Here is a 14,203-nt window from a genome sequence, read left to right on the forward strand (position 1 = left end):
GAAAGTAAAAGGAATCCATTGATTTATATTTTCCATATATTTTTACCCAATAAGGGGTACTTTTTATAGCAAGTGTTTGTTTTTTTAACTCTATTTTCAGAACTCTGTTTGACCTGACTCTCTCTATTTGGCTTATGCTTTATAGTGCATAGTTTTTGTGATCGTCTCTCATCTGCTGTGCATTGTTTCCTCGTGATAAAGCCCCAGTTGCACTTGGAGATCTTATTTAGTTGATAACTTTAGCAAAACATAATGCATGAACCTGTGATTTGTCATATATTCCACAAACTAAGTTTCAATGATTTGCTGGTGCTAAACAGACTGTTAATGGACTTTATTTATAGCACTGTCCATATTATTGCATCTCATTATTCCATCACGTGATTTCAGTGTTAATTAGAAGACTTGTCAGAATGTACAACATGATGATGCATTTATATAGCGCCTTTAACAGGGAAAAAAATCCCTCCCATTTCAAGTTGAACACTGAAGTAAATAGAAGATTAATCAACTCGCTGGGATTCTGTATTTTACGTGACATTAATACAATCTTCATCTGTTGACAAAACCTAGGTATTATAACTGGTCAACAGCTGCTCCTATGCTTCTAGCTGTGCAGACATTCCAGAAACCATTGCCAAAGGTGAGTTAACATTTAAATGGTAAATTACTTGGCAAAGGGACCATGAAAGTCCAATAGGCAGAGGATTTCTTCAAAAAAATAATAATACAAGTTCATTTCATTATATATGTTAGGCTGATTTTGTGCAACAAGGGATATGTCAATGTACCGTGTGTCATTTATGGTATTTTTTGACCATGTGTTATGTGCTAACTTCATAACCTGGAAATTATGAGAATTGTTTGTACGAACGCTTAGCGTGTTTATATTGAATTCCCCAAGTACATTAATTGTTTCTACGAAAACATCACTGTCATTTCCAAGCCAAACAAACTTGGGAACTAACTTTCAGCCTCTATTATTGTAGCATTGCAATTCTGTACAGTTTAGTTTTCCTACCCTTTTTTTCCCCTTAACAAGTATTAATGCTGCTCTGTAGCTGGCTGATTGGAAGCAAGTGGGATGTTTTCCTCCAATGGAAGCCCCATTTCCATGAGCTGCTGTTTCTAGTAGCTTAGCCAAAATTTGATGAGATTCAGGATTGGCTGTCCTGTGATTTAATCCATGACCTGGTTATCAGGAGGCAAGGGGGCTAAAAATGCACAGGTAGGAGATCTGGCATAAGTGTTGTCTGCTGGGGACTTCCACTGCAAACCCTGCTGGACTTTCCAGGGTTGACTGAAAAGTCCCTAATCTGCGTTCCTGTGGTGGACACTTGCGCCACTACAGGCATGTCTCAGGCCTGACAGAGGGTGGAGGAGGAGGCAGGGGGAATTGCAATGCTGGCCAGCTGCTCGCAGCTCTGCTACTGCTACTGGCCCAGAAGATGAAGAGGTAAGGCCGATTATGCCCCTTCATAAGGGGGCTGAAGGAATTTAAGAATGAGAAAAATCCTAGGGAGTCCAGCCCAAATCGGAGGCCTGGACCTTCAGGTGGACTTCACTTCCGCTGGTAGGGAGTTCAGTCTGCTTTCACCTGGCATACCAGCCTCATGACTGATGCCAGGCTAGGAGTGAGGAAGCACACTCGTCTGGCCATCCCCTCTCTAAGCAGGGGACCATGTTTGGGGTGGACAAAAATTCTTCCCCAAAATAAGGCCCTCTGTAAACCTGGCATGAAACTGGAACCCTATGTATCTGGGTCCTAATTTAGGGGCCCACATAAATTTAGGGCTAAGTTTTCTACCACTTCTACTAGTGGCTTGGGCATGTACACAATTGTTTATTGGTTTATTTTACTTTAGTTTTGTGTATGTCAATTTTGTGCTAATTCAGATGATGGCTGGATTTGTTTTCTTTCTTTGCACCTTTACCAACATCAAGAACTCCCAGATAAGATTGGTTACAATGTAGTGTATAGCTTGTCTACATTGCTCTTAACCAACCATGTGCCTCCATTTTATCCTTTGGGAACATCTACTGTATCACCTGGATTTCCCACAGTATCTATCCAAAGCTTTTGTGAGTGAAGTCCCATGATTGTTGCTCACTGCCACCAATTTCTTAGTAGTTTTATGCAGTAGATTTCTATATACAGAGAACTGATTTGACTGCTTAATCTGAAATCACTTAGAACCCTTGCCATGCCAGCTATCAGAGATAGCATAACTTTAGCCTGTTTGTTAAATTTAAATTTAGCTGAAAAAAAAATGGGTTAAATGTTCTCCTGTGGCAGTATTTTCCAATAGTACCATGGGCATAGAATTTGGTAGCACCATTTCGTTGACTCTCTTCACTGATATGAATTCTAGCTGTGACAATGACCAGCAAGATGTGAATCCTGGCATATGGCACCACTGGGTGCATTTGTGCTCTGCTGCAGGCACAGACCTACATTTATGTTGCTATTTTTGCATAAGACTTTTCTGAGTGGCTGAAAACACAATGCAGTTCTGGCTCGCTGAAGACAAGACTTCTACTGTGAATCTATTTCCAGGTCTCCAACAATTTAAATATTAATAACTGAGTAGAGATTAAGTTTAGGATCTACCTCAGCCAGGTTTCTTTTATGTATTCTAAGAAAATATTGGAAGTCAGTTGCTATATTAGCCCCCCCTCCACCCTGCTTCCCAGCCCTAGTGGTAGTTGGGTACCGTTGGTGCTGGTGAGGTGGAGCAAAGCTTGCCGGCAGTTCTAATGTTGCTGCTGCCGCACTTGCACGAGGCAGTAGCTATTGCCCCACTGGACCTCCAGTGGGAAAATCTAGACCAGTGCATACAATCAATGTATATGTAAGGGTTTGCATACACATTATCAAAAGACAAGAACTTGGGGAGAAAATAAATTTCTTTAGAAAATATTGAGACAATTTTCAAGCTTTAGTATATTCAATTATTTACAAGCTTCAGGTAATCATGCACAGTTAGATATTTAAAATTATCATTGTGTTTTATATGTGGAAATGATTTTGGGTGTCTATATTGGGTGTCTATATTGTGATAAACAAGGTAGCACAATTGTGTGGGACAGGCTGGATGAACCAGAGGTTCTTTTCCTGTCCATCATGATTCGTATGGACATTGAATTGGCTACTTCTCATTAGGCCAGGCCAAATTCTTATTTATCGTAATAAGGCTAAAATATTAAAGAAAGCTGTGTTTATATATTTCTAAACTAATCTTTTCTCTTTCCCTCTTTTTTTCCTTTTTGTGGTGGTTTTGAATTTGTTTTAAAAATCATTCAAGTACTCATGCCTCAGTTACCTTCATTCACTATTCAACGTTGCAGCATTTTGGTTTGCAAAGATTAGTTTTGTGCCAGCAGTATGTTTTATTATTGCTTCTTTCACCTTGGAGAGTAGCATTTTATGTTGTTTTTTATATAAAAACATTTAGGTTCAGTTTTTTATTCCATTAGTTATTTTTGTACATTTATGACAGGCAACCGTGGAAAACCTAATTAAAGAAAAGATGCCCAAGAAAGGTGGCAGATGGTGGTTTTCGTGGCGTGGAGGAAACACCAATGTGAAAGTGGTACGTTTTACCAGTACTACCCTAAATTTTGATCTGAAGAATAATAGCTGGCTTGGAATGTACAGTGATGTTATCATATACACGGGGTACACTATTTCACTGTAACGTGCGATGGAATTAAACTTGATATCACTCCAGTTCACTCACAATGTATGTTAGCTTTTTTTCCCCCTGTTGTGAGAAAAGGACTAAAAATAGGATTTCAAAAAAAAATCAGCGCTGGTAGACCATGGCTATGCCTTTCTCATTGTTGTGATCTGTTTATGTTAAGTGTGTTTTAAGAAGGGAATTCATCTTGTAGTCAGCTGATGTTGATCAACCAGTCAACTTTAACTCCTGTTTATGAAATTCTCCCCAGTGTCTTACTGTCTTGTAGCACACTATTATTACTCTTACCCACCTCTCTAACCTTTGACTCCTGATGTGCTTCTGGATCCCTCCTTCCTGATTTGTATCTGAATCCTCCTTGCCTGATGTATGAGGAAATTTCCATCCCAGCACTCGCGCAGTTCTTATTAAGCATTTGTTATTCCCTCCTTGCTTTCCTACATAATGGCGTGAGGGAGAAGGGGAACATCCAAGGGCACAATAGGGACATGAGGAATATTCGTGGTGTGAAGTAAGGGTGGGGGGGGGGGGGGTGCATGGGAATATCAAACGATTAGGGAAGGAGGAGAGGTCTGAGGCAGAAAGATATGGAAGGAATGATTGGTGGGGGTGTGGCGGGGGGTGTTCCAATACCAGTATTCAGTTTTGCAGTTACATTTTTGGTAGGTAAGGTAAGTAGTTACTATGGAGCACCATTATGAGACTGGGATAGACAAAGATATATTGTCATCATCTTGCACATATTGGGACTGAAGTTCCTTAGCCCTGCTCCACTGGCAGAAGTGTGGTGGAGTGAGTGCTGGTGACCTCTGCTCCTGAATATCCAGGGTCAGAGTGGGGTTAGCAGTAGGGGTGCCAGGGAGAAAGGAAATTCCAGGAGTGGCATTTCCCCTCCTATGGTTTGGCCCCCTCTAATGTTAGGGTACGTGTTTGAGCAAACAGAAGTTCTGCTCACCACAGCCCCCCCGCCCACCCCCTTTACAAATTTGTGGTCAGCAGGTTCTGAGCAGAGACGCAGTGTTCGTGGGTTCTGCCAGAATTCCTGACTCTTGTGCCCAACTTGTGCTGCTGGACAACATTTTTAGCCTCATTGTCTTCATAGCGATAAGTGGAATTCAAGGGCCAAAGTTCTGGGCCTGTCTGTATTTGTGTAACTTGATAGAACCAAGCCAACATCAAGTTTTAGACTCTCATCACATTTTCAGTGGCAACGTGGAATCGTGGCACCGAGACAGGATTGTCAGAACGTGCCTTTACTACTGCTTTGGACATGTGGCCTGAAATTGGCACTTTTGCCCCAAGTTGAAAGAGGCATTCATTCATGCATTCTGGTTACATAAAATAGGAAACCTTGCCCTTCTGAGAGCTTATTTTAAGCATCTACTATTGCCCATAGACTCACTGTAATGTGATGAAATATATTTACAGACAACATAAACAGGTCACAACAATGAGAAAGGCATGGCCATTGTCCACCAGCACTTTTTTTTGAAATCCTATTTTTAGTCCTTTTCTCACAACAGGGAACAAACCCCCCCACCCCCCAGGCATAATAGTATCATAGAATCATGACCCTTTGGCCCATTATGCTTGGGCTGGCTCTTTAAAAGAACTATCTAATTAGTCCCACTCCCTTGCTCTTGACCCATAGCCCTGAAAATGTTTCTGTTTCAACTGTGTGTGTGTATATATACAATTCCCTTTTGAAAGTTACCATTGAATCTGCTTCCACCACCCTTTAAGGCAGTGCACTCCAAATCATCATAACTCGCTGCGTTAAAAAAAAATTCTCCTCATCTCACCTTTTTTTGCCAATTATCTTTAATCTGTGTTCTCTTGTTACTGCCTCTCCTGCCAGTGGAAACAGTTTCTCCCCATAATCCGACATAATTTTGAACACACCTATTCGTTCTTCTTAGAGCAGAGAAGGTTAAGGGGAGAACAATCCCAGCTTCTCTAGTCTCTGCACATAACTGAAGTCCCTCATCCCTGGTGTCATTCTAGTAAATCTCCTCTTCACCCTCTCCAAGGCTTTGATATCCTTCCTAAAGAGTGGTGCCCAGAACTGGACAGAACACTTCAGCTGAGGCACAAAAAGGTTTAGCATAACTTCCTTGCTTTTGTACTCTATGGGCTCAATTTTTTAATTTTGAAAATGGGTGGGTGGGGGCATTGAAAATTGCGACTTGCAGATCTGCCTCCAACCCGCCCGTTTCTGGTTTTCACCAGGGCGGGCGACCAACCCGCTCCCTTGAGGTGGGTCGGACCTTAAAACCTTTCAAGGCGGCTTCGGGCCTTCATTTTTCTGTACTTCCCGATTTCAACCCCGGGAGGCCGGGATTCCTCGGCCTTCTGTTTTACACCTTGTGAAAGGAGGCAAGAAGGCCCGAGACTAACAGGTAGGTGCCTCGAAAGGCACAGCTCGTGGGCCCGGAGGAGCAGGAGTGCTTCCCCCAGGCCCAACAAGCCTACCTGCAACGAACCCCCCCAAAGTGATTGTGGAACCCGACCCCGATCCTTCCCTCCCCACTCCGATCATCCTCCCCCCCCCCCCCCCCCCCCCCCCAATCCCCTTCCTGGCTCGGTTTTAAAATTGAGCCCCATGCCTTTTATAAAGCATGGGATCCCGTATGCTTTTTTTAAAACGGCCTTATCAACTTGACCTGCCACTTTCAATATCACGTGTGTATTGATTACTTTTTTACAACTAATTACCTGCCAAATATGCTAACTTAACCCACAGGTGGCCCATTACTATGACTCCCAGTGAATGATCAGGAACTAGTAGTAATCTGCAGGGCTTCTACTTGTCAGCTACATTTTGGGAAGGCTGATGCTTAACAATTTGTGTCTGTGTTTTGAAAGTTTATCATTTTGTATAGTTAATGTGATGTGAAATTTTGGCACTAAAAAAAAAACTTTCAAAAACATTTCTGTGAAGCCTCAGTCATATTGAATTGTAAATCAGAGGGTAGATTTTACAAATTTGTGCTCATGGTGTAGAGTTTTGCATGCTGGGTAACATATTGGGAATTCAGGTGCAAAGATCAGCAGGTCCTCCAGATTCTAAAAATCCTAAAGTGATGCATTTATCACAATCTGGAGAATATTTCACTGCAGGCAAGGGAAAATGGCTCGTTTTAGCTTGCTGAAACATAAAATGTTGCAGTGATAAAATATTTGTGGAAACTTAAAGCATGGAATGAGAAGAGATCCATCATACCTGCTCTTTTTGAAGAAACAGCAGCAATAAACTTTTATGCAGTGAGGCTCACTGAGGACAATTTGAGTGTTTATGAAGGAGTGAGGTGGATGATGTTGACTTTCTAATTTATTTAATCTCCTGAGGAAAGATTCTGCGAAATTTCTCCTTGCCCTATTTAAATTTGCTTCCTACCTTATATTTGGCCAGTTCTTCCGTGACATACATGGATTCCACCAGTTCAAAAGCCTTTAAGTTCCACGTGGTGTTTATCTAACGAGATTTATCCAGTATCTTTACAGAGTTGAACAGCGTGGCATTTACTGCTTTTATTGGGAGTCTATCAAATGTTCACTCTCCTGTTTTTGTATTGTTAAGTTCTTTGGGCAGTACCAGATATTTTGGTTACGCTCAGCATAAAGGACCCACCTGTAAGCACGTCCTTGCTTCCTACGAACTGAAGTACAGTCTTACACGCACAATTTCTGGTGATTTAGCTTTGCCCAGGGTTGAACAGAAACCCTTGTGTGATTACCAATAGGCAAATTACTTTAACAATCCTCTTTTGCCCTCCTGGTCTTTGGCTAACAGAAAAAAATAATCACTCTGTGGCTCAGGCTATAATCTATGAATCGATTTTATTAAAAGACAAAAATTAAACTGTAGCAAAAGATTAACAAGCGCATTCCACTAGATCAATTTACAACTCCTCGATTCACAAAATAATAAGATGCAACATTTCACTAACTTCCCCAGAAACACTGAACCTGGATCGGTATCTGTAACAGAAAACTTGCATGTGGAGCTTTCATATGATCAACTGTACATGAGCTGCAGTACAGTAGAGCAGGAAGAACCAGTGAGCAGACATTCCCCTTGGGTTTATAATTCTGCTTCCCCTTACATCTCTGAAGACCAAAGGATGCTTGACACATGGGGCTCAATTTTAAAACTGAGCGGGGAAGGGGGTGGGGGGTGAAATTGAGGTCAGGAAACCCATTAGTACGGGTTTCCCTGACGTCCTTACGATTTTGACGTAAGGACACCTTTTTTTTGTCGGTTTCCTGTCCGACTGACATGCCTGATTGACGGGCCGCTCTCATACAGATGAGAGCGCAACCAGGGAGAGTCTTTGTATGGATAAGGGGAACATAGGTTGGCATGGGGGACAGGATTCGGGGGTCAGTCAGTCGTGGGGGAGGTTGTCTGGATCGGGGATCCGCGATCATTGGGGGTCGGAGGATTGGAGTGGGGGGGGGTGGAGAGAAGAGGATTGGAGGGGGGGGGGTCCACGATCAGGGCTTTACGATTCTGGGTGGGGGGTGCGGTCCATGATTGAGAGTTGGGTATCTGCAACCGTTGGGGGGGTCGGTGCAGGTAGGTTTGTTGGGCCTGAGGGAAGCACTCCTGCTCCTCTGGGCCCACAAGCTGTTCCTTTCTAGGCACCTACCTGTTAGTCTCGGGCCTTCTTGCCTCCTTTCACGAGACGTAAAACAGAAGGCCCAGAATCTATCAAATGTATCTATGGTATCTATCAAATTAAAATGATGGTTTCCTGGACCTCCTAACAAATGCTAGACACAAATCCATTCCCCTGGTTCTAAGCACCTTTTAAATTAATCTATTATTTTCAGAACAAAGCAAGCAGCCTGCTGCCCAGGCCCATGGGGAGTAATCTTTGCATTTTGAAGACCGCAATTCAACTATCTTGTACCTTCACTAGGTGACTCTGGTTGGATTCCAGCCAGAGATAGCTCTGCATTGTTTACAATGCACAATTTAAAATGGCTTAAACACTACGGGCCCGATAGTAGGAGTGCGGTGAGTTGGCAGCAGGGGGTCGACTGGGCGTGTGGGTAATGCGTCCAGTGAAATCGGGGTGCTCCGCACGCGATTGCAACTTGATTGAAGGTACTTACTTTGGCTTCAGGGTTTCGCGCTGGAAAGCTGCGCAACAGGCGGACTACGCATGCGCAGCATAGGCTGTCAGCTGGAAGATCCCTATTTAAAGGGGCAGTCCTCCACTGACTGATGCTGCAGAAAATAGGAAAAAATTACAGCATGGAGCAGCCCGGGGGAAGGCTGCTGCTCCCAGGTTTAATGATGTCTCGCTCCAGGTCTTATTGGATGGGGTGAGGAGGAGAAGGAGGAGGAGAAGGAGGAGGGGGAGGACAGAGATCCTCCTTTCCCCCCCCCCCCCCCGGCGGGCAGGAAGAAGTGGCCTGCCTCTGCCACCAAGAAGGCCTGGCTTGAGGTGGCAGAGGAGGTCACCTGCACCACCAACATATCGCCCACCTGCATACAGGAGGCACTTCAATGACCTAAGTAGGTCAGCCGAAGCGAGTACACTTACTCATTCCCCTACACTCCGTCTGCCACATCACCGCCCCCACCCCACATCTCCTTCTGCACTGCCAACACTACTCTGTCCCATCATCCCTCATACCCACTCAAAGCTCATCCTCATCTTACCTGCACTTGCTCACCTCGCCAGTACTCATCCCGCCACTACCACTCAACACAATCCTCATACAATCTCATGGCTCTCTCTCATACTCACCCTCTGATGCATCTCTTTCACGGTCAGCCTCACTCAACCTGCCACTACCTGTGCTGCAGCCACAGGGCATGCATCACATATGTGCAGTAGGAAGCGTAAGGCAAATGTGTCGTGAGCATGAAGGGGATGCACAAGCGTGTTTGAGGGTTTGTCATGGTTTTTACTTATATTTAATTTCTGATCAACTCACATTACATATTATATTGTCACCACTACTGCCACGTCTTTGTGAATCTTGTCTGGTTGGTGCAATAATGCCCTTTCCTGAGGATCACAATGAAGACCCACAACTGATGACACCCATTGTGTCACTGCAGAGTGGGTGTAGGTGTATTTGCAGGGCTCTTTTGTGCAGACGACTGAGAGATGTCGGCGATGTCCCCGGTGGCACCCTGTAAGGATGCGGAGGAGAAGTTGTTGAGGGCAGTGGTGACTTTGACAGCGACAGGTAAGAAGATGGTGCTCGGGCCAGCTGGGAGCAGCTTGGCATGAAGGAGGCTTCAGATGTCCACGACTACACGTCGAGTGACTCTGAGCCTCCGTGTGCACTGCTGCTCAGAGAGGTCCAGGAAGCTGAGTCTCTGTCTGTGGACCCTGTGGCGAGGGTAGTGCCCTCTGCGACGCATCTTTCTCTGCTGTTGCCCTCCCTCCTGCTGTGCAGGTGGATGTGTCACAGCACTGTGTGGAGCTCCACGTGTCAGAGGTGGACGGCGAGGCTGGTGATGCTGTTCGCCCTCCGAGGAGGTCATGACTGCAGCTATGGCGGCCTCCATCTGGAAGATGTACATCTGAGGGGGTCCGCACGGTAGGTAAATGTGTCTGAACACCGGGGTAAGTGTGCAAGTTGGTGAATTTTATTGTTAGGAGAAGGGTGGTGGAGGCCAAACTTTGTCCACAGTGACAGAGTGGCCTCCTGCAATGAGTGAGGGTCTCTTTCCCCGCCCCCCCCCCCCCCCACCTGTCAAATGGACCTTTGCAGCTGCCACAGGCTGATGGCTGCAACACGTCCATTTTAACTGGGAGTGTTTTCCCCCAGTACGGGAAGCAGCATCAGTTGATCTGAAAATCCCACCCCATCTAAAATATCAGGTCTGTAAACGACCTGAAGTACCTGATTAATTACTTCAAGTGGCATCCCGCAGGCTTTAATTGCCGGCGGGAGTCCCACATGCGGGGGCTGCGCTCGCATGTCAGCGCGTCTCTGGGGATCCTGGAAGTGGGCGGTTTGGAGCCGGGCTCCGGACCTGCCCCGGGAATCCCCGATTTTCGCAGCCCCCCCCCCACCACGAACGCACCCGCTCGGGGGTGCGAAAATCGAGCCCCATGTGTATTTAAGGCCTATATGTTAAAAATATGTTCAATTAAGTTCGCTGGCAATAAAAAGAACAAAAAATTTTGATTTCCCATTTGGGTCCTGCGGTTCAGAGTTCAAAATCCAAACAAACTTTTTATTCCGTCTACATTACCCGGACCCCTTAACGTTGCAGAGATCTGGATTGTGTTCTATCTCGACCTTCTCTGTAATGAAAATATATTCAGTGTCAATTAATGGACTTGCTTCATTTCCGTCTGGGTGAAGTCTGAATCTCTTGTGTATCAAAACTAATTAAAGCAATCATTTTTCCTGTTGAATTTGCCTCTGATCAATATTGGCAGAAGTCCATTTTCTGCAAATAGACTGTTTGGATCAATATAATGTTTGGAAAACAATCTGCAATACATAAACTATGGGGGTTGAACAGTTCTTAAAAAAAAAAAGGTCATAGCAAAACATAGCAAGTTCATATCACTTGATGATGTTCAATACAATCAATAAGCTCGGCATTAGTTCAGTATGGAAATGACTTTATGCCTCTCGGGATGGATGTGACTACAGAATTAATTGATGCAGTCATTGAAAGAACAAAAATGGACTTTAGGAAATAATCTACAGAACCAGACAGCTAGTCAACAACCTAGATCAAGGACATAGTTAAGTAACACACACAGCCTATAAAATTAGTTGTTTTCAGCTTCCACATGTCTCATTTGTTCAGTACTACTCATATTAGCCTCTATATGAAGGCCTTGCCAGTTTTCCACTAATTTTAGATTTAAAAAGTGCTGTAATATCAACTTGAAGAATCAATGGGGGATTTGTTTGCGATTAGTGCTGGTCTGAGCTACCACTCCAAAAAAAATAGTGCCAGTGCTTTCCTTGTAGAAGGAGAAGCATTAGATGGATGGCTGCATAGCTAACTGATGAGCTACATGGGAAACACAGGCCTGAAATTCAACTTCGGTGGGGGTGCAGGACGGAGGGGAGCAGATCGACCGCCCGTTACGCACCCTGCCTAATTTTAATTTCCATTTGCCCATTTTGCGCTGTGTTAAATTTTAATTTTAATTCCCTATTTGTTCTGTTGATGAGTTTGTCAATTAGTTCTTCAGTCTTGTCAATAGACTAACATTATTTCTATATGAAATGACTGGTATTTGATTGGGATTGACACTTTGGGATATTTTATTCAAGTTGCTGCCCAGGTGTAAAACTGGCATTGCGGATCAGCCGCCCTTTATAGTAACCGACCAATTTTCATATCCATGAAAATCAAAATCTAGACTTATTGGTGACTTTCTCAATATTGAGTTTTGTTTTAAATGTTTGGCAAATGTAAAGAATCTTACAACACCAGGTTATAGTCCAACAATTTTATTTGAAAATCACAAAAATATGGAATGCTTCACGAATTTGCGTTCCATATTTTTGTGATTTTCAAATAAAATTGTTGGACTATAACCTGGTGTTGTAAGATTCTTTACATTTGCCAACCCCAGTCCATCACTGGCATCTCCACATCATTAAATGTTTGGGCCTGACAAAATTACCTTTTGTTCTTGCTTAAGGTTTTTGTTTCCATTTTTATTTTGTGATTTGCACCCATGGTAATTAGATAACGCTGGAGTGGCTCTAGATATAGTAAGATCGTCATGAAATGCTTTTGCACAGGTTGGATTCCTAAAAAGATCGTACAGGGTAGAAAGAGAAGAAACTCATAGCCTCAAAGAGTGAGAACTCTCTTAGTCTGGAATTTTCAATTTGGTTTAGCAATCATTCTAAACACAGGGACGATCATAGAACTGAAATGTGTATTTTTAAAAAGAAAAAATGAAACATGTTTATATTAAACGATTTTTTAAGGGTATTCAAAAAATTTCCCAAAGGATTTTGACAATATGAACACATTTAATTAAAACAGATATGTAGTTCTAATGATTCCATGTAAAATGCTCAATTTACCTTCACAACTGCAGGTGTCTCCCTCCAGTTCCCTGCATCTCCACTGCATCTTTGGATTGCAGAACATAAATAACATCAACAACTACCAACCTACTCTAGCAATACATCTTCAAGTAATTCATTTTAGAAAAGTGTAATTCATACAAGAAATCTCCATCTAGAAAAAAAACACAGCAATTTGAGAACTGAGAATTGGGTTGACATTCACATAAAGTACATCACTTTAAAATTAAAATTAACTGTCATCTCAAATTTAAATTCAATCAAATCTAATGTCATGAATAAAAGAAAGTTGAACTGCATTGTGGACTATGACCACCAGATGGAGCAAGCGAGCTAATTTTTTTTGAACACTTTAAAAAGTTCGAAGAAAGGTCTTCGACCTGAAACGTTAACTCTCTTTTTGTTTCTTTCTCCACAGATGCTGCCTGACTGACTTGCTGAGCTTCTCCAGCATTTTCTGTTTTTATTTCAGATTTCCAGCATCTGCAGTATTTTGCTTTTAGTTTAAAAAGTTTTCTCCCCTTTTGATGGTCGAGGAATATTCTATATCTAAATTTGATTTTTTAAAAAAAATATTTGATATTGGGAGAAAAACAAGAAAGGTGGTAATGGAAATGCACCATGAGGGATATCTAACTTATAAATTAGGTGCCCTTAATTAGGTCTGATTTCACTTACATACACTGCTGTGAGAATTAAAGTATACTTCATATTGATATTTACTATTTTTAAAAAGCAGCTTCTTTGATCTGTTGAGTTGTTATAAAACAAGGGCGAATGCAACTGCATTTCTGTACATCAAACCTTTCTTTCTGTGCTTATTTTCTCCCAAATCATATTGAATTGGATAGGAAAGTGGTACTAAGTGAGCAATTAATAGTCAATTTGCTAGCAAAACAATTAGTGTAGAGCGTGCACAAACAAAGGCATTAGATGTTATGATTGGAATCTGCATTAGTTTCTAGCCTTGGCGGTATCAAACACACAGCTGCAAAATCTTGCAATAAACATCTGTTTAGAGCTCTTATGAGATTAAGTATTATCCCTATAACTGCAGGAGCTGCCTTCTCGATCGGTAGTACAACCATTAGTAAAATCATATTCCCTATCTTTCAACTCTCAACATAGGCAAAAATGGGGAATATTAGAGTGCAATGGAGAAGGGAACTTTTTAATAAATATTCCAATATATGGAATATCTTCCTATTAAATGTCCCTTCAAATACTTATTAGTTTGAACTTCCTTTTATTTAGCACAAACCCATTAAATCTCACCGATATTTATAGATCTCAGAAATAATCCCTATTTTCAATGACACTTCACTATAATTGTGCCGGCCATGACATTTAACAATTTGAATGTAGTTAGTTGATAATTTTTGCATAGTCTGGTGATATAAATGGATATTGTATTGTTTCCGTCACAAAATACTACAGTTGGCATTGACCAGGATGAA

General features: G+C 42.5%; 1 protein-coding gene across 4 annotated transcripts in view; it reads left to right on the forward strand.

Moving 5' to 3' along the window:
* The window catches only part of lpin1a (lipin 1a), a 138,170-nt gene that overhangs the window by 98,363 nt on the left and 25,604 nt on the right, over positions 1-14,203 (forward strand). For all 4 annotated transcript variants that reach the window (XM_067984282.1, XM_067984285.1, XM_067984284.1 and 1 more), the window contains 2 exons: positions 574-643; positions 3,501-3,593. In XM_067984282.1, the coding sequence (XP_067840383.1) occupies positions 574-643; positions 3,501-3,593 (163 nt within the window). The remainder of the gene's footprint in view (positions 1-573; positions 644-3,500; positions 3,594-14,203) is intronic.

Source organism: Heptranchias perlo, chromosome 5, assembly GCF_035084215.1.
Source record: "Heptranchias perlo isolate sHepPer1 chromosome 5, sHepPer1.hap1, whole genome shotgun sequence".
Lineage (NCBI taxonomy): Eukaryota > Metazoa > Chordata > Chondrichthyes > Hexanchiformes > Hexanchidae > Heptranchias > Heptranchias perlo.